Here is a 21,288-nt window from a genome sequence, read left to right on the forward strand (position 1 = left end):
AACTGGTGGCTGAAGGATGAGGACTGAGGAATAGACAAATTGAACTAAAGAGCTCTGAGCAACGGGATTCATTCCCAAGCCGATGGTAGTGTCTCTCCCGAGCCCCTTATATATGGAATTATATAAATTTAAGGCTGGACCCTTAAATATTATACGAAACCTTTTAGTGTTCACTTTCTTGATACAGAAATCACAATACTGACCTCAAAGAGGATAAGAGACATTTTATTCTGGATCCAAATATGAGTGACCATGGCCTGGAAACAGATTTAAGTTACTCCAAGTTCTGTGTTCTAATGTGAAAGCAGTTTTATTAAGTCATTGCAGAAACAGAACAAAGGAAGTCATAGGTCCAGATACTTTCATATACGTTGGTGGAAACAGTAGACAGGCTGGTTAAAGAAAAGCAGGGGTAGCTGAGAGCCTCAAGTGTGCTTTTATCCAGCACAAAGACCCAGGGTCTTTGCAAATGATAATTGAAATGAGACTATGAGAGTGGAATGGGATCCCATAGGACCAGCACCCTCATGAAAGCAGGAAATACTGACGCACACACAGAGGGAGCATGATGTGAAGTCTGGGGGTGAAGGAGAGGGCCAGTCACAGCCTGACAAACAGACTTTGCCTCTTTAATTATTTGTCTCCTTAGTCATTATCCTGGCTGGTTTGTTTTGTCAATGTGATGCAAGCTGGAGGTATCTGGGAAGAGGGACTTCAAATGAGGAAATGCTTCCATCAGATCAGCCCATAGACAAGTCTTGTATGGTATTTTCTTGATTAATAATTGATGTCGGAGGACCCAGACCACTGGGGGTGGTGCCACTTTTAGGCAGGTGGTCCTGAGGTGTGCAAGAAAGCTGCATGAGCGAACCTATGGAGAGCAAGCCAGTAAAGCAGCACTCTTCCATGGCTTCTGCTTCAGTTTCTGCCTTGAGTTTCTGCGCTGACTTCTCTTGGTGATGGAGTGTCACCTGAGAGTTGTAAGATGAGATAAATTCTTTTCTCCTCAGGTTGCTTTTGGTCATGGTGTTTTAGCATAGCAGTAGTAACCTAACTATTGACCCCCATTCTCTTCTGCAGTTACTTTGAACTCCAGGATTACAGTATTGATGATAAACATCTTTGTGACAAAAGACCCAAATTACACCTTGTAGGACAGATCACCTGCTCCCAAATGAGGATGATACCAATTACTCAGGTGGTGAGGCTGCACCCTGGAACAGGTGTCATCATTCCATTGGACTCAGATACTCCCCTCAAGCAGTGACAGCAAGGACAACTTCTCCAGAAGTGGAGACAAGGAGCAGAACTGAGACAATGGCCAATAGACCACTGGCACCTTGAAGACAGACTTAACGAAACTGCTTCCCGATGTGGCCATGTCAAGTTAATCTCCTTTCTTTGTTGTTCACCACCACTCCGTAATTTCTTTGATTGACATGTGGGAGAAAATGTGGAGTCTAGTCCTCTGAGAGTCCTGGAAAGTAGTGCTCTTTTCCTAAAACTCCTGTAACCTGAGAAGGCAATATCGAAGCCAAAGGACTCCTGAAGCTTCAAAGAAACTAAAATAAAAGCAGAGAACAGGTCCTCTTTCACAGTCCTCATAGAGAACCCACCTTGTCAACACTTTAATTTCTGAACTGCGATAACAGTTGCTATTGTTTAAGTTGCCTGGCTGATGGCACCTTGTCAAGGCAGAAAACGGACACACATGGCTACTGGACCATCTCACCATCACTGCCGACTCAACATTCCCCAGCCAGCTTGTTATCACTCCTCCAAACAGAGCTCATCTTCCTGCACTCTCTGTGTAGTGCTCTATCTACCTGGTCTCACTCTCCTCTGTCTTCTCTAGCAGCTACCTCACTCCCCCCCACCCATACATTTTTCCACCTCTCTTCTTTCCATTTCGGCTTGCCCTGCCTTATTCTAGTCCCTAACGCTGCCGTAAAGACCGGTATACAGATGATGACTTGGCTAGTCGTCAGAATTCTGAAATTTTAGGAGAATGCTCCATGTAGCAAGATCTGCCCGCGTAACTCTTGCTGTGAGCCCTACTTTCCTACTTCTAAGATATGCTCAAACTCTCTCCCATGACGCATGAGCACTGCCTACTTTAGCCACAAACACTCCTCTAATTTAGTGCTTTGTACTTTCCTAACTGAATATGTAGACAGGGGACTCCCTTCAGAATGCACCCTGTTTCCTGCTTTTATGCTTTTGTAGAGATTGGACTCTGGTTTTGGAAATCTGACCATAGGCATTCCCATTTAACATCTAGTCCAGGAACTGACTGATGGAAGAAACCTTCACTGTGTCTTTCAGCATGGGATTGCAAACCTTCATCTGTGCCCTGTGTGGTGTGTCCCTCTAGTACTGTACCTAAGACAGTGTTTGCCAGGCACATTAGAAGGAAAACTCTACTTAACATACTCTAGTGCTCCAACAGACAGATTGGAACTTATATCAAGATCACAGTCATTGCTGAGTTTGTTCATGCTTAGCCTCGCTAACCTTGCCCTGATCTAGGAGATGACTTGAGGACAGTAATCTCTGTCTTAGACTGTAGAGGTCAGCATGGAGAACAATCCCCAGTGCTGTCTTGGGCCTCTGAACTTGGTTTGATCCACTGATACCTACAAACCATTATTTTACAAAAATACTAAGCCAGTTTTACTTTTGAGCCCTACAAGTGATTTAGCTACTTAATTAGGCAGATCCCACAGAAGAAAGATAACAGCCACACTGGGCAGTCTAGGACAATGTTAAAAGGGATCATTTGGACAGGACCAGGCAGAGGGCAAAAAAAAAACTACCAAGTGTTCTAGAGAGTATCAGAGCTGGCACAAAATAAAACAAAACAAAAAACAAAAAACCAAAAACCAACCAACAAGCAAAAACCCCAATGGACAGAGGAAGGAAGTTACCAGAACACAGAACACATGAAGAGGGTTGCCTGCTAGGACTGTGGTTCCTCAGACAATGTTTTCCTTTCTCCATCAAAACTCTGGCTGAAGCTGGTGGACAAGGGAGTGTGGGGTACAGGCCATGTAACTCACCTTCCAGTAGCCTGAGCACCGTGAAAAAGAATTGAACACGTGTGGAGCGTGTGACAATAGCCAACCCAGCAAAGGAGCCTGCAGGCCAGCAGTGTAAGCCTGTGGTAGAGCGCGTGCTCTGCTTCCAGGACCGCATGCATAAAACAAAATTAATATCAAATCTGACGAACAGAAAATAAATGATTGCTCTACTAAGATTACCACTCTGGACCTAGGGTTCAAAAACTTTTGTTCTTGTTTTTAAAAACTGTGAAACTACCACGTCCGTACCCACATTCTCAATTAAAAGATGACAACTTGGTCCTTTGCTATATTTTACTTTATTTTTTATTCATCTTATATTTTCTTCACAAGAAATCTGAATGAAAGGGATGGGGCGGGGGGGGGGGGGGGTGGGGGGAGACCCTGATGGCATTTTTGATGGCAGTCTTCCCACATAGGAACCAGCATGTGTAATGATTTCTTTACTGGAGGTGGGACAGCTGAGGAAGAAAAATGACAGGAAATTAACAATTTGAGGTCCTGCCTCTGTGATTGTACTTCTACTGAAATCATTGTCTGTTACCTTCACAGCCGAGTGAGCGTCCTCTCTTTAGCCCATTCTTGGACATCTGCTTTCCCAAACACGAGGTAGAAGATTAAGCCAAATAGGTTAATGGCAAGCAATAAGAAAAATAAATTCCTCCACCCGAATTCAGAGTCCTGGGAACACAAGACCCAAACTACATATTACTTCTCTCACCTCTTTTTCTATGAAACTGAATCACTAATTCAGAAGACAGTCTCCAGGGGTTTTCCATGTTGAGAAGCATTGCCTAGAAGTATCTTGATAGTTAAAGAAAGGAAATCCAAAATATACTCAAAATGTTCTGCATTAGAGAGATTTGCAAACTGTCACTATTGACCTATAGATCTATGTCTGTCATTATCAAAGTGTCACATACATTCTCTGTTGCCCAACCTTGCCTACAAATGCTATGCCAAAACTGGTTCTAAGATTCTTCCATCAATGTCACAATGTGTTGGAAAGATACTGGGCGTCAGAGCTATTTCCTTGGATCAGAACGTCTCATTTTACCAGATTTTCAGTTTAAGCATTAGGAGATGAAGTGATGGTATTAATTTTCATACTGATATGAGAATGAAATGCTAAACAGGATTGTGATGTATAAAATGCTTGTCATAGTCAGGCAGTGGTGGTGCATGCCATGCTTTAATCTCAGCACTCAGGAGGCAGAGGCAGGCGGATCTCTGTGAGTTCAAAACGCTTTACAAACGGTGGTTTACAAGACGAGTTCCAGAACAGCCAGGGAAACCCTGTCTGGGGAAAAAAATGCTTGTCCTGATACCAGCATGCATCAGGCACGCACTTACCCATGCTGCTTCTCCTCTCCTTCCCTGTGTGTGATTATTTACACAAATGAAAATTCGGCCTCGGAAGGCTTGGCAGGCCAGCATGGAAACATTATTCTGAGTCACCTATGGGGTTGTCTGTTTCCCATTTCAAATGGAGATTATGAGTGGAGCTGTGGTTAGTTCTTTGACTCTAGAATGACCTCAACTCTGGTTCATTCTGCTCTCTACTTCATGGTCACCCCAAATTCAACACTATTTCCCAACCTTTGAATATACTCTAGCTATCATCCCTTTACAAAAGCATGTGGCAGAGTATTTTAAACGTCTGTCTTGGCATGGAAACTACCTGATTGAGGAAAAAGCCACCAACAATGGGTACCAGCACAGCAGATGAATGTGCCAATCCTCTTGATGTTCCCAAAAGAAGGCTGGCATACCTGTGGGTGATAGGAATGTCCCAAGCTAAATCCAGACATCTTTCAGCCCCATTTTATGTGTGAATTCACCATGTAATTACATCCAAAAGGACATGGGCAATGTATATTCATGTGAGGCGATATGGCAAGTCGACACCCCTCCACCCAACACACCCTAGGCCCATCTACGGTCCGTACTTATGATTTATTGTTTTACAAACTTTGAGACCCCAGAACACTACAGATCATCCCCCCCGAAAATGTGAAACTGGGAGTAGACATAAGAGTCCTACCTTGGGGCAATATCTAAAGCATTGATATAGACTCCGGACTGACACAGAGGACTCAATCCACAGGCAAGCGTCAGAAATGCAATTGTTGTGATATAGCTGGACTGGACATAGGGCAGAGCCACAATGAGAGCTAGTGGGGGGACATTTCCTGGGGAATGTGGAACAGACAAATCCAAGAGTGAGATGCATTCACTGACTGTTGAATACTTAGAAGTCATTCAACTCTTATGCCCTGTTCTTACCTAAAATTGTGATGATTTTCCTCACAGTTACGAGCCTAAAATTCTTGCTCAGGAGAAAATCTGCGAGCTGGCCTCCCAGGATACCAACGACCCAGGCAACGAAAAAAGGAAGAGAAGACAGGAACCCATTCTGAGGTAAAAAAAAGACTGAGTGAATGACCATAATTTAGGCAATGAAAAAACCTGTTGGTAATTCCCTCATAATTATCCTGACACTCAGAAACCATTTTTTCTTGGGAATCCTGGCCAACTTTTAAGTCATACCCCCAGCACAGTTACTGTTACTGGTTTGAAAGATGAGATTATCTTGGGAAATGAGAGTTAACGCCCTGCAGATAGAATGATTTGTGCCAGCTGAGAAACTGAGGAATCACGCGAACACGAGGGAAGAATGGAGTGAAATTTACTCACGTCTCTGATGTTAATTTTGAACACAGAACTGATGTAGGTTGGGGTGTATATTATAAAGATGTTAACAAGCCACTGGTGAGTCATAGTGCAAAGACATATGGACCAGAGTGGCAGAGATCTGAGCATGGCTTTGATGGGAAGCGGCTGCTCTTCTGAGCTGACCTGAAAACAAATGCATTGATCTGAGCAGTAAGATCAACAAGAGGCTCAGAGTTTCAGCCACCTTTAGGAACCTGGATGTGGATTCAAGGTTTCTGCAGAGGCTGGAGTTTTTATGAGTACCTGTTGGTGCAGGGAGGATATGATGTATTCCTTTTCTGGACCACTTATCCACCGGTGAGAGGCGGGGTCGTCATGAACCAGAATGAACCAGAGAAGGCAGCAGATACAGCCGATACCTCCTGCAAGCGAGGGGAGTATTCATCAGAGAGCTCATTTTTGTCTTTTTTTAAAAAATGGACTTTAAATTATGGAATAATGATAGGCTTGTTTAAATGTTGCAAAGATAGCCTAGAGTTGCCACACACCTCTTGTCCTGCATCTTCAATGTTGACATCATAGAACATCTGTCAACACTTTCTTGACTCCTTACTACTAAATCCTGAACTTTACATGGATTTCACATTTTTTTCTTTTTTAATTGGTGTAACAGTCATTGCACATAATGTTGCTTTTTGATAATTCCTTTTAAATGTATCCCATGTTTTGAGCACAGCAGCTTCTTCCCATCCTCTCCCTAGTTACTCCTCTCCCTCCCCCTCCTTCCAGTTCCTAATCTCCTTCCTCAGCTGCCTGCCTGCTTTCATGTGTGTATATGTATGTTATGAGTCATCTATGTGTGTATGTATATATGCATGTTATGACCATGTATGCATGTATGTATATGTATGTTATGACCCATGTATGTATGTATGTATGTATGTATGTATGTATGCATATAGATAGGTAGACAGATGTACTTTATAAAGAATTTTAGTTTCCACAAATGAGAGAAAAATACGTGGATTGTTTTCTGCATCTAACTTATTTCTCTTACTTTGATGATCTCCAGTTCCATCCATTTTCCAGAAAATGACATAATTTCATTCTTTGTTCTGGCTGAATCAAATTCCACTGTGACTCTGTGCCACATTTCCTTTATCTGTTCCCTGTTGCTGGACATCTAGGTTGGTTCCATGCCTGGGATACTGTGAATAGTGCAGCAATAATTATGGATGTGTAGATCTCTGTGCTGGGCTGCCTAGAGCCCTGTGGGTATATTGAAGGACTTGTTCTCATGCTGGGACATTTTCTAGGATAAACTATTGCCAAAGCTCATTCTAAGCCCTTCCCAGTTCTCAAACAAGCGGTCTCATACATTTCTTGTTTATTTGTGTTTGGGAAGGGGGTCACAGACCTTAGGGAGAGCATAACACTTATTAGCCATTTTAATAGGTTATATGGAGGTATAATTTTGATTTTCATGCCTCCATGACTAAAGATCCTTGGTTAAGTGTCTGGTTGTAGATCTGTGACCTCTCTGTGTGGATTTGGTGAAATATTTCTTCTCATTTTTCTGCTGAGGGTTTTGTATTCTCATTGAGTTTTGAAAATTATTTACAAATTTTAGAGAAACATATCATTGTTTTGTAAATATTTTCTCCTTAAACCAGTTTGTCCTTTTACTATTTTAGTAATATTTTTTGAAGAGGATATATATTTCTTAACTCTGTTCATATCCAATTCATCAATTTCATCTATGGCTCATATTTTTGGTGTCATATTTAGGAATTCTTTGGTTAGTTAAAGGACAAAGGATTTCCCCCTTTTTCTTCTAGAATAATTTTTCTAGATTTTATATGTAGATCTGGTGTTTCTGTGTGTGTTTGGGGGGGTGGTCTTCCTTGATTTCTTTGAGAGAGGAATCTAACTGACTCGAGCTCATCTAGTTGCCTAGGCTGCCTGGCTAATATTTCTTTATGGTTTTTGTTTTCTCAACCTACTCCTACTCCACAGAACATTATTTCGAGTAACCCAGACTGGTCTCAAACTCTCTGTGTCATCAAGAATTACCTTGAACCTCTGGTCTTCCTGTCTCTGTTCTCTGAGAACTGGGATTAGAGGCATATGGCACTGTGCCCAGTTTTCTGTGGTACTGGGAACCAATCCCATGGCTTCATCCTAGGCAAGAACTTTATCAACTGGCCTACATCCCAACCTTGTTCTGTCAGTTTTTGCATGGTGCATTCAGGAGCTCTGCTGCTGGGTACATGTGCATTTCAGATTCTTGTGTGTTCTTGTTGCATTGGTAATACTCCTTGTTGTGAAGATATCTTTGTCTGGTATTAATATATCCACCCAATTATCTCTTGAGTAATGTTTTCATGTTTCTTGAGCGCTACACAGTCTCAAGAACTGACAATAACTCATCTCTGGCCTCAAGACACTCACTGACTGGAAGAGGAACAGGTGTGTAAACAAAACAAGCTGATGAGAAGTTTGAAAATAAAATGCAAAGTCACTCCAGTGGAAACTGTAGGTGAAGCAGTACTTTCTTGGTTTCTAGCTCAACTGAAGTCTGGGGGCCAATCGTGAAGTTACCACGAATTACTCTCAGTGTTTGATATGTTCTTTTCTTTGGGAAACTTGAGGCTTGCCCAGGACCCCGCCCCCTTGCTGTGTTTAACCACAGACAAATCCACAGCTACACTTACCTCCCAGGATTGCTTTCTTCTGTCTCTGAGAAAGCACTGCTCTGCAGGCCTTCCCCTCCTGCCTGCAAGGCACAGTGGAACCATGATGGTTGAGCCTCATGGCAGAAGAGCAGTACTTTATATGAAGCCAGAGGATTTCCACATCTTGGCTAACCAAGGTTATCTCCTTATATTAAGATATTTTGTTTCCCTAACATTTTGATATTTTGACTCTCTTTCTTCAGAAAAGTACACACAGATGTACAACCTCAGAAGAACATCACTGAGTATCTCAGAAGCCAGCTGCTTACCGAAGATATAGAAGACAAAGGGCCATCCAAGGGCTTCACTAATGACGCCACCCACAAGGAGGACAGCGAAGATTCCCAACACCATTCCTGTAGAGAGACAGAAAGAAGATGGTGGAACTCCTGCCTTCTGCCAGACAAATAATGTAGGCTGGCAGGTGAACGCCAAGAAGTGCCACCAAACTATAGAATAAGCATGTGCAAATGCAAAATCTTCAGCCTTCTCATTTAATTCATATACTTTCTGAGAGTCATTCTTCCCCCTCAAAATTACCATTGCAGGTGACTGTCATACCACCCTTCAGGTTGTCTTAATTTTCAATTATATACACTTATTATTGAGAAAAGCACATGAAGAGTCAATGTTGTTGTACATCCTCCAATTCTATCCCCTCATCCTTCTGAAGACAAATATCACATCAATTTATTGTACAAGAAACAGTCATTCACCGTATTTTCTGTGCACTTATATGCTATTTATAGAGATCCATATATTCATTCTCTTTGTAAATGCATTTACAGGAAGCTTATTTCTTCATAAATATGCTAATGATACTGTTTCAATTTCTCTAACTTCATAGAGCATTCTAATATATGTTAGTCATATTCCCATTTCACAGTTTTTCAAATATTTGCAAGCTATCTCAGTTTTTATGTTTAGTCAACTTGTCAAATTCCATGTGTGTGGAGTTGTTATTTTAAAAGAAGTACGATTGTAATGGCCCAAGGGTTTTAGTCATCTTTAAATTTTTTTATGTGTGTGTGTGTGTGTATGTGTGTGTGTGTGTGTGTGTGTGTGTGTGTGTGTGTGTATGAAGTGTGTGTGCACATGAGTGAAATGCTTGTGGAGGATAGAAGAGGATGTCAGGTCCCCTAGAGCTGCAGTTACAGGTATGAGTGCTGGGAACAGAACTTAGGTCCTCTGCAAGAACAGTACATGCAGCCGGGCGGTGGTGGCGCACGCCTTTAATCCCAGCACTCGGGAGGCAGAGGCAGGCGGATCTTTGTGAGTTCGAGGCCAGCCTGGTCTCCAAAGCGAGTTCCAGGAAAGGCGCAAAGCTACACAGAGAAACCCTGTCTCGAAAAACCAAAAAAAAAAAAAAAAAAAGAACAGTACATGCTCTTAACTATGGAGCCATCTCTCCAGCCCCAACATTCATCTTCATTGAGCAATTGTTCTTACAAATATCTCCATTGCACTGTAGATCTTGTAGCACGAACCCTAATTGGTCTTATTAATAAAAACCCAGTGCGAAATATAGGGGGAAAATGCTGAAAAATCAGAGAAGCAGAACAGCCAGCCACTAGTTCTTACCTTTACGAAATCCTCAGATGAAAGGGACCCAAGTTCCTGTCTCCTCCTGCCTTATATTCCTCTCTCCACCCAGCCATATTATTTCCTGTCTCCACCTCCCTAGTGCTGGGAATGAAGTCGTGAGATCCCAAGTGCTGGGATCAAAGGTGTGTGCCACCACTGGCTGGCTCTGTTTCTCTTTTAGATTGGATCAATTTTGTGTAGCCCAGAGTGGCCTTGAACTCACAGAGATCCATCTGCCTCTGCCTCCCAAGTTCTGGGATTAAAGGTGTGTGCCACCACTACCTGGCCTCTATGACTAACTAGTGGCTGGCTTTGCCCTCTGATATTCAGGCAAGCTTCATTTATTAGAACATATACAAATACCACAACAGATTCTAATTCTAAACAGGCATTATTACTCATTTCTGAATATAAACATAATTTTTTGTGAATAGAATATCAGAGGTAAACTTATTAGATCAAAGGCTATGTATATTTTAAATTTTGGTAAATACTGCAAAAATTCTTTGTGGAAAGCTGTAGCAACTTAAATTGCCAACATACTTCTTTCTCATCTCCTTGATAACATCTAATATCCTGAAAATTTTTAAGCACTTGTCTTCCAACATAAATAATGAACACACCCTCATTTTAAATTTTGTTCTTTATAGTAAAGTTGAATCTTCCTGTTTACCAACTTTATTGTTTGTTGTTGAATATCAGTTCAAAATGTGTTACATTTGTTTTTGCTGTGGAATATTTGTTTGATGATCCAAAGATGTATTACATTCTTTTATGTTGCATTCATTTAACTCTGTAAAGCCGTGTTACTTTGTCTGTCTAAAACACTTGATTGGTCTAATAAAGAGCTGGATGGCCAATAGCTAGGCAGGAGAGAGAGGACAGGTGGGACTGGCATGCAGACAGAATAAATAGGAGAAGAGAGAAGAGAAAGGAGCAGAAAAAGGAGAAGGAGAGGAGGATGCCAGGGGCCAGCCACCCAGCCAGCCACAGAGTAAGAAGTAAAGAAAGGTATATAGAATAGAGAAATGTAAAAGCCCAGAGGAAAAAGGTAGATGGGATAATTTAAGTTAAGAAAAGTTGGCTAGAAATAAGCCAAGCTAAGGTCGGGTATTCACAAGTAAGAATAAGTCTTCGTTTGATTATTTGGGAACAGGTGGCAGGTCCCCAAAGAATAAGAGGAGAAAAAATCAGCTACAATTATGTACTGTCTTTTTTTCTGTTTCTTTCAGTTGTTTTCCTTTGTCTCAAGTTACAGACTCTCTGTGCATTGTGAACAATCCCCGTGTGGCACACTGGCAGCAGTTCTTCCATTTTAACTTTGTTTATATCATTGTATTTCACAGTCAGCAGTACAGACATTTGTGGAGTCAGATCTATGACCCTCTAGATTTACTCTTTTGCCTAGATTTCTTTTTAACCTACACTGCAATGTACAAATAATTGTTTACATATTCTTTTTCTTTTATTCATGTTTATTAAAGCATATTGTCTATGCTATCTCATTTAAATACTAGCAATCAAACTTGCCTGTGATCAAGTATAGCCAGCTACAGTTAAATAAACTGCCCCAGGTTGGCCTTTTAATAACAGGAAAGGAGCATTTAAAAGAGAATACCAAGTTCCATGGTGCATGTATAGAAAGCCGGAAGTGGGTACCTATTCTACCACCAGGTCCATCCAATCCGTGTCTTTCTCCTAAATGTCTGCCTCTACTTTGGTTATGATGGGGGATAGACTCCTCTATCCAGCCAAGGTCAAGTCCTTTCTGTTCTCTTGATTTCCCCTGTCCCATTCTACTTCAAGCCCGGCCTTCTAAGTGTGTGTCTTCTCACTTCTTCACCTTCACCTTCCTCTCCACTCCTGACTCTTTCCCAACCACATGCAATGCCAATAGCATAGGATCCATATTGGAAAGAAAGTGCAGGTTCTGGCGTTCTGCTGCGTAGTAGCAGGCAGAGTGTAAATAATGACAGCATACTACATTTCAAAAAAATCTGAAAGGGAAAATTTTGAATAATTTCACTACAAGAAATGATCAATGTTAGAGGAGATAGATATGCCTGGATTTGAACATCAGTAAGTGTTCACGTGTACTCAAATATCTCATGGCACCAGGCCATTAACATTTATGATTTTTAAGTCAATTAAAAACAGATTTAAAAGTTAAAATATTTTTCAATATTCTAAAAAAAAATAAAAAGGAGTGAAAACAAAACAAATATTGGCCTCTTTGGAGCCCCCTCTGTACATTTTGGTGTTTCTTTGTCCATCTGCAAGGGAAAACTCCCAAAAGGCTGTGGCCCTGAACATTCAAGAGGCATATGAGCCACCAATCCCTAGAGTGCTGGGGTCTGCGACATCTGAATGTACCCATGCCTTCTTTGTTCCATATCTTAAGACTGGTATCTCAGGAGTTTCTTTAGCATTTAGACATTGATAAGTACTTTACATTGGTTCACTCCCCACCCTTTAAAGGGACCATATATCAACACAGCACTACTGAGTCAATACATACAAAGGCCTGGGGCAGCCAGCCATCCTATGGTGCTGCCCATTCTACCCCAGTTACTCAAGAAACAAAACACAGCAATGATCAGGGTCTTTAGTTGACCTCCTCTACTCTTTCCTGTGTCTCTTCCATAGAGCTAGTAGATGTCTTTGGTCCAGGATGTCTTTCCTACGGGGACAGTTTTGCTTGAACTCTAACTTAGTTTTTCATAACCACCCCCTTGGTGAGAAGGCTGATGAAGTAGAAAGACAGAGAAGGAATATTTAGGCATCTGAGCACATATGGTCCTTCCATGTATTTTCCTCCTATCTCTCATGAGATAACTATACCATTCCCTTGTCTCTCTCTCTCTCTCCTTCTCTCCTTCTCGCTCTTTCACTGTGTTTTAAATTAATTCAGAAAGCTCTGCAATGATGGCATCCAATTTGGTTTGAGAGCCTGTCTGTTTCCTGAGCTCTGGGTTAAGCCAATAAGACATTTTTCTTCTTCCCATCACTTACTAGCCTTAAGAATGAGCTACGAGCCCTGTTTGACCTGCACTGTTCCAAAGTTCTGTGAGTGGTTGCAAACTTCCCTACTTCCATGTATCTTTCGTAGCCCCTGAAAGCATGTCCAACCGATGATGCACAGACCACCTATACTCCAGGATAGTTTGGGATGAGACTTCACGATGTTTTAACCTCTCGACTTTGTTCTCAAGTGTGAACTCTGTAGACGACAATCTCAAAGGTTTGAAACACCTACAAAGAATATGCAGTACGTTCTGCACTGGAGGCTGGTAGTAGCCAGGCTCTCTGGGCCCTAGGCAGGTGCTTTTCTGGAGAGGGTGTTTTTCTCTAGCTTTCTGGATAGAGCAATCCTGTCTTCTATCTCAGGCGTCACTGTAAGTGATGTCAGTCTTACCGTGAGCTCAATTGGCTCTGTTTGGATGGAATTTTTCCATCTGCTCTCTCTGTGCCACCCTCAGGAAGCCAAGAGGTTCCCTATGAGGAAGCCAGGATGTTTTCTGAAGTCAGAAAACAATTTATTCCTGGAGTTCCTCAAGCAGTTCCTCAACGCCGAAGACAAAGAAGCTTGGCTGGGATTGCCTGCATTAGTTATCACATCGCTGTTCATTCCTGCATTTCATGCCCTGTTGTCCGAGTGAATCCCACAGCCAATGTCCACATTCTCATGCTCCTTATTCCCTGGTTTCTCTTGTGTTCTGGGGTCATCTCACAATTGGGTAACTGAGGTGAATTTCGTTTGTCTAAATTGGATGCTCCCTTTCTGTCAGCTAACATAAACTCCCATGCCCCACACTGGATACTACCATCCTGGGTTTCTGAAGGAGTTTTAGAGGCTCCCTTTAAAATATGTGGTGATTTGGGACTTGAAGAGCTCTTGACTATCTTTGAGCACATCCATTACCTGCATCCTACCCTTTTCTTATCCAGTGCTAGCCTTGACAGTGGCTGTTGTTCATTTGTACCAGCTGTTCTCCACTTTCCCTACTTTATGCTAAGTAGGCTTCTGCTTCTAGAATGGGTACATTTCACCGACAGGTCATTTTCAGAAGAGTGCTCAGGAGCAGGTAAGATGGTTCAGCGAGTCAAGGTGCTTGCTGAAGCTTGATCGTGACATGAGCTTGATTCCCAGAACCCACATGGCAAAAGGGAAAAAAAATGGCTCCCGGTAGCTGTTCTTTGATTTCCAATATGTGCTGTGGCATGCATGTATATTAAGTAAATAAATGTAATAAAAACTTTTTAAAATAAAGATGTTCTCAGGACAATTTAGTGCAATTACAAAAATCATTAATTTGAATCTATATGTCACACTGAATGCAAATATAAACTTCATATGATGGCCAGGAATTAATATATAAAAAATTAAGCTGTACAAATTTGTAAAAAAAAAATTGGTAATTACTTTTACAACCTTTCTGCCAGTGAGTTGAAATTAAATTCCACAAAATAAAAGTGATCAATTTGAAGACATAAAAAATATTTTTAAAATGTCAGAAATCATATCATAAGCAAAGTTATGCCACAAATCACAACACGGGCAAAATAAGTCATGGCACGAATGAAGAGTTGGTTTTCTTAATTTGTATGAACACTTCATTAACATCAAGTAGAAGATAAAGAACTGTTCGACAGAAAAACTGTTCAGGAGCCGAGTGGAAAGTGCGGGGTGCCAGCCTCCCATCTGTACACATTTACCTGACAGGGCAATGCTGCAGAGTCGGCTGCGTTCGTTCGGAGGAGCCCATTTCTGCCAGAGTGCAAATTGACCCCCGTATCCAGCGCCCTGAAATCAAAATGGCCAGAGATATGGATATGGCCTCATCTGGAAAGTCATACCCAGCTCAGAGTTTGAAAATATTCAGTATCTGGGACTGAGCATAGTGACACACATTTTTAAGCCCAACACTCAGGAGGTGGAGGCAGGTGGTGGAGCTCTCTGGGTTTGAGGCCAGCCTGGTCTACATTAAAAAAAAAAACAAAAAGGAAAGGAAATACTCAAAACACTTGGTACCTGGGTTAAGCCCTGGATTGCTCGCGTTGCCAGGAGAACGGCTAATCCGAGATTGGCAGCCAACGGGATGAAGAGAGTGAGCAGTGAGGACCCGAGCAGAGCAACTCCGACTACTTTCTTAGTTCCTAATTTCCCAGCCAAGAATCCACCAGGACCCTGCATCAGCATCATGCCGTACTGGACGGAGCTGAAGATGAATCCTTGGGTTTGAGGACTCCAGTTATACACAGGGGCCTTTGGAAAGCAGAAAACGCTCTTGTGAGCCACATACCTGAAGGCACTTAATTAGTCTAAGAAGCCTCATTAGATTTGAATTTTCTCAATTAAGATTTTTGAACACAGGTGGACCTGGCTGCATAGGTCTATAATACCAGTTACTTAAGAGGCCGAGGCAGGAGAGACACAAGTTCAAGTCTGGTCTGGACTACAAATGGAGCTCAAGGCCTGCCTGGGCAACTTAATGAGACCCTTTCTGAAAACAGAATCAGTATAAGAGAAAAGGGAGAGGGCTGGAAATAGCTCAGTTGCAGAATAATTGATCTAGGATGTGCAAGGCTCTGGCTTCTCTTCCCAGAACTGCAAAATGGGGTTTCGAACATATAAACTCTTGAAAAATAAATATAAAATGAATAGAAAAATTTGAGTACAGGGACTGGAGAGATGGCTCAGTTGGTAAAACGCCTGCTGTGCAAACATGACGAGCTCATTTCAACGCCCAGAACCCACGTAAAAATCCCAGCATTGTGGCTTGTAACCTCATCACTGGGGAGGCGGCATCCCGAAAATCCCTGGGACACTCAGGGCAGTCAGCACAGCCTGGCATGCCAGCCTCAGGTCCCAGGGAGACATCCTGCCTCATGAGAAAAGGGGGGTGGCTCCTGAGCTGTGACACCCAAATTTGACCTTTGGCTTTCACATGCATGCACACACATGTGTGCAACACACACACACACACACACACACACACACACACACACACACACAAATGGGAGCACAAACTTAAATTCTGCATTGCCTACCTTTACAGAAAGATGCTTCGAGGCTTCATGTTGGTCACCATTTAAATCGGTGGGAAGCCCTTCTGTGGAGCTGTTGAGGTGAGGTTGGTAGTCTGTGCTGTTGACCATGGCTACCATAGTGATGCTTATGATGGAATTCTGTGCTATGAATGTGAAGTTGCTTAAATGTGCGAGGAAGGCCATTCCGTAGCGCACGGAACACAGACTTGGGACTGGAAGGAGGACACGACATCATGGCTGGCTTTACTGAGCTAGCGTTAATTTTTCACAAGGTACAATAGAAAGCATGGCTTGGTGGTGTAAGCCTGTAATCCCAGCACTTGGGAGGTGGAGGCAGGAGGATTAGGAGTTTGGTCATCATTGGCTGCTGTTTGAGGCCAGCTAAATATGGCCTTGTTTGAAAGTCACTACTGATCATCTGATGACTTAAATGACCATTCTATTTTTGCTGGAGTCAGGAAAGGGAGAGTCAAAAGCAGCTGATAGGTGAAATGAGTCAAGGAACATTTTATGCTACAGATTTGCACAGCCTGGCTTCCTTCCGGACTTTCTGTCCTTCCTATCTATAATTTTGTCTCTCCCATTCCTAAGTAATTCAGTTTTAGAGCCGATGAAACAATTCACAGTAAGTAAATATAAAACTTCCATTAAAAGTTAAATATATATAATCACAATTCGTAATAAATTATATGCAAATTACACGCATATGTACATGTATAGCATGTCTAACTAGTGAAATACCGTATATTATGTTTATCTTACATATCAGACATATAATGTATGTAATATATCATGCCTAACGTATACAAATAAAATTTAAAGTGTGAAGAAGCTGAGGATAAACTTTCACTTAAAATGTAACATTAGAAAAAATGAATCAAGTTTAAGATTTAAGTCCTAGAGAGGTTTCCTCATTAGAGAAATTGACACCCTCAAATGCTGAAAACCTGTAGTGAAGCTATACTGGAAAAAGAAGTGAGCGCCGTGTTGACACCACCGGTGTGTGGCTCCGAGGCACCCCTCCCCGTCTCCCTGAGCCTGGTTGCCTTGTCCAAAGTACTGAAAACACAGGTGCCACGCATGTGAGAACGGTTCAGAAACGGACCTCCGAGGAATGTTGGCTAGAGAGTGGATTGCTTCCCAAGCTCTTAAGGCGGCTTTCCATTGCTCCTGAGAAAGCTCTGCAGCTTGGCACTGTGTAGATGCCCTGGCAGTGCACTTTAGACAGACCCGACATGATAAGAGCGTTAAGACTGCATGCATCTGTATTCACTAGCCCCCAGGCAGCTTTTACAGCCGGCCTTCAACAAAGGGCACTCCGGAGGGAGCACTCTCCAATTTGTTTCTTTCCCAGGAGAATTCTTTTCCCAGGAGAAGTAGAGCTTAGGTAACCACTGTGGTAAATCAGCTGAGCATGCAGAGCTCAGCATCTTCTCAGGGGGTGTCCTGCATGGGTACTTTAGCAGACCAGTTCTCTGTCTCTTGGGGAAGCCTACCTCTGCCCAGCTCATTCTGTGGCAGGACAAGCCAGTTGGTTCACTTCAGGGAACTGGATAGGAGCTTGACAGAGCACCCTCCTAAGCCATGCCCTCCAGTCTAGTTTGTATCTTCAGTTCTTATGGAACACACACCTATTGATCACTCCCCGTGTGTAGCAGCACACAGCTAGTGAACCCCACATTCCAGAGACGAGAACAACATACAAGGCAAGGCAGTACGGCTGTCTAAGAGGGTGCCAGTGCTGTGCAGAAAATAAAGCAGGAGGAGGCGGAGTCCCCGGAGAGTACCTGAGAGTTGGTCATGCAGGCATCTGAGGGGAAGGCATGCTCCACACCCTGCAGTGAGTGTTCAAAGAGCCAACACCAGGTGAGTAGGACAGAGGAGAGAGGGCCAGAGCAGAATCCAGTCTTAAAGGTCTCATGGGACTGTTGGAGGTGTTGTGACTTTTATTTTGAGTGGGGTGGGAAGCACTGGAGGGGCTTGTGAAGGAGTGAGACAGGGTGAGACCCAGAAAAGAAGTTAAGCCGAGCTGCCTAGAGCTCTGCCCCACAACTCTAGCAAATGCATGTGTTTCAGGCTATTGACTTTAAGACAATATGTCTGCAGGGATCACCAGGTGACATCAATATAGAATGTACTATTTGACTACACAATAATTTTTTTTTCCCAAAGGCTGTCCTTAGTTAGCTTTAACTGTCAACTTGATACAGCCTGGAGTCACCTGAGAAGGGAGTCTCAGTTGAGGAATTGCCTAGATCAGATCGGCCATTGGGCGTGTCTTGATTATCAATTGATATAGGAGGGTCCAGCTCACTATGGGTGGCGCCATTCCCTGGGCAGGTGCTCCCAGACTGTGCAGGAAAGCTAGTTAAGCATGAGCCAGAGTGAGTCAGCAAGCAACATTTTTCCATGGTTCCTGCTGTACTTCTTGACTGAATGAGTTCCTTCACTAAAGATCGTACTGGGTAGAAGAACAGGCAGACTTGCCTTTGAGTTCCTGACTTGATGTCCTCAATGGTGGACTATAACCTGCAAGCTAAAATAAACCTTCCCTCCCCTAAGTTGCTTTTGATCAGAGTATTTTATTGTTGTAGCAGATATAAAACTACAACCAAGCAGGGTGGTAAGCATTGACTAACATTTGCATTTTAAAGCACCGAAATTCGACTGAGAACAATATAAAATGGCAGAAAAATCTATGGAATGATACCAGTATACCCCAAGAATGACGTGTGTGTGTGTGTGTGTGTGTGTGTGTGTGTGTGTGTGTGTGTGTGTGTGTGTGAAGGATGTGGCAGGGAATGAAAGAGCACTAAATTACCATGTTGTAGAAAAAAATAATGTTGGAGTCATTCTACACTTAAATAAACCAGGGGACCAGTATGGCAACACTACATTTCTTGACACTGACGCTCTATTTAAGCATTCTTCATTTTGTCTTGTTTGGTTTTGTTTATTGTGATGGGGTCTTGCTGGGTAGGCCAGGTGAACCTCAAGCTCATGGTCTTCCTGCCTCTGCCTCTGCAGGGTTGGATACCAGGTACTCACTGCCATGTCCAGCACCATTTTTCTGGTTTTGTTTATTAAAAATCAATTGATCAACTGATGAGCAAATCAAATTTAAGCTGATTAACAAATAAAAAGTAAATCCTTGAGCTCTGACAACCCCCAACATTTTCCAAAGACTTATCAGCTTGAAGTAATTCCATTTTCCCAAATATTGCAGTTTTCTTGCTTTACTTAATATTATTTTTGGAGGGTGATGCTGGTTCAAACCCAGGACCTTGTATACACTGGACAAGTACCCTGCCATTGAGATATATAGTCTATCTGTAGTTTTCTTTATTTTTTTAAATCCGCTTATCCAGTCTACCTGGAACAGACTGCTGTCTTTTCACTTAAGATACACAAGACTCTAGCCATTCATCCCTCTTCTCTCTTTTGGTTTGGGGCTGTTCTACATGACTGTGTCCTATGTCTGGATGTTTGCCTTAGTCTCCATCCGCAATGGCTCCCTGCTGCCAGTTTTAACTTGGTGGAGCCATTTGAGGGTTACAATCACGCTGCAAGACAAGTAACTTCCTCTTTTTTTTTTTTTATTTCCAAGACAGGGTTTCTCTGTGTAACTTTGCGCCTTTCCTGGATCTCACTCTGTAGACCAGGCTGGCCTCGAACTCACAGAGATCCACCTGCCTCTGCCTCCCGAGTGCTGGGATTAAGGACGTGTGCCACCACCGCCCGGCACAACTTCCTCTTTTGCTCACAATCCTCCACATATTTTCATCTGTATTGAGACTGAAAACCAAAGCCTGTTTCACTGGAAGAAAAATAATCATGAATTTTGTCTCAAAATTATCATTTTCATTTCAAAAGCTAAGGAAATAATCCAAATGTGATTATCCAAGTGCTATGTTATTTTACCATAAGACATACAACTTAATAGTTCTTATGTATAATCCAAATGCATATAATAGCCAAGTCACATATACATTTCACATGTAGATTATAACAAAGCATCAAACCCAAAGGGCACAATTAAATATCAGCCACAGGAGGGCTTCTCAGGTAAATAAATGTGGAAGGTGGACCTGTTAGAATCATCAGGCATGCATTCTGCTCCCTTCCTTCCTCCAGACAGTTGTCCTTTCTGCTTTCACATCATCTGTTCTCCATCTGAGGGAAGGAAGGGACAGAGCCAGAGGTGGACAGGGAACACAGGGGAGGCTAGAGAAGAGGAAGAGGAACAAAATATAGTGTCACGTGGATGAAGATGCCATAATGAGACCCATTCCATGGTGTGCTATTTAAAGAATTAAAAAAGTTGAAAAGAATAAGGCTTTGTTATTCTCATAAAGTAATACTGAAAAGTATGTTAGCAAGTTAAAATACAGAATGGAGTTACATAAAAATCATATAGAACAAATGCAGTAAAATTATAGTGGGTGAATTAAGCTTACACAAATATTACATTTCTTGATTTTGGATATTTATATAATTTGTTACTTTAATCAAGTAATGTGATTATGTTTGCAGTATTCCATGTAGATATTAAAGGAATGGGACGTGGAGCTGTGTGCTGACAGCTTTGTTAACAATTATGAAGAGTAAACTCATGGATAAAGATGAGAAAGTAACTGAAAAACTATTTTTAGAAGAGTGTATTTCCTTCTTTTACATAACTGTGAGATGTGCATTAATGTTACTGTGTTTCAAAACGAATCAAAAACTTAAAGGTGATGAGTTCACTATTACACGTGACTACATTACAGAAGAGAATGCTCCTTGAAGTCAGTGGACAAGCAGCTATGCACAGCTTACCTTTCTGGGGACGGGTCTTCTTGTCCACCTGCATGCCTAGGACGCACTCACTCTGTTCACTTACAGGTTTCAATTCTACCTCTGTGGCCATGGTGGTTTTTTCTTTCTGGATGACTAGTTTTTGTCAGAAAAAAAAAAAAAGGAAGAAAATAAAAGAAAGCAGGTTCATAGAAAAGAACTGATATGATGTTATCCTTCAGTTGAAATTTATGAAGAGAGAGAGAGCTTCATGGGCCACACTAATGGGACCCTGATATGAGAAACAGTGGGGGTAGGACTTGAAATGGGGCTTCAATTCCAGACAATAGAGGGGGTTTCTGATTTTTATAGGTTTTTCAGGTTGG

At 42.1% G+C, this 21,288-nt stretch overlaps 1 protein-coding gene across 2 annotated transcripts; it reads right to left on the reverse strand.

Moving 5' to 3' along the window:
• Positions 1 to 3,626: 3,626 nt before the first annotated feature.
• Slc17a3 (solute carrier family 17 member 3) lies at positions 3,627 to 21,035 on the reverse strand. 2 transcript variants are annotated; one of them, XM_052729302.1, is made up of 11 exons: positions 20,945 to 21,035; positions 16,127 to 16,338; positions 15,108 to 15,341; positions 14,792 to 14,879; positions 8,761 to 8,847; positions 6,060 to 6,178; positions 5,778 to 5,939; positions 5,367 to 5,496; positions 5,125 to 5,272; positions 4,762 to 4,852; positions 3,627 to 3,761 (listed from the first exon to the last, which is right to left on the reverse strand). In XM_052729302.1, the coding sequence occupies exons 1-11, from the start codon at positions 21,033 to 21,035 to the stop codon at positions 3,627 to 3,629; spliced, it is 1,497 nt and encodes a 498-aa protein (XP_052585262.1). The 2 variants fall into 2 exon arrangements, with proteins under 2 accessions (XP_052585262.1, XP_052585263.1); XM_052729303.1 differs by lacking the exon at positions 15,108 to 15,341.
• Between the last annotated feature and the right edge of the window lie 253 nt (positions 21,036 to 21,288).

This window comes from Peromyscus californicus, unplaced genomic scaffold (assembly GCF_007827085.1).
Source record: "Peromyscus californicus insignis strain IS unplaced genomic scaffold, ASM782708v3 Scaffold_8__1_contigs__length_139910024, whole genome shotgun sequence".
Lineage (NCBI taxonomy): Eukaryota > Metazoa > Chordata > Mammalia > Rodentia > Cricetidae > Peromyscus > Peromyscus californicus.

Bases quoted from the DNA above. Each gene is read 5' to 3' on its own strand.
- Slc17a3 (XM_052729302.1), bottom strand. From the start codon at position 21,035: ATGGCCACAGAGGTAGAATTGAAACCTGTAAGTGAACAGAGTGAGTGC. The intron at 16,339-20,944 runs GTAAGCTGTGCA...TCCTCCTTCCAG, and splicing joins GAAGACCCGTCCCCAGAAAG to TCCCAAGTCTGTGTTCCGTG. The intron at 4,853-5,124 runs GTAGGACTCTTA...TATCACCCACAG, and splicing joins GCTTTAGATATTGCCCCAAG to GTATGCCAGCCTTCTTTTGG.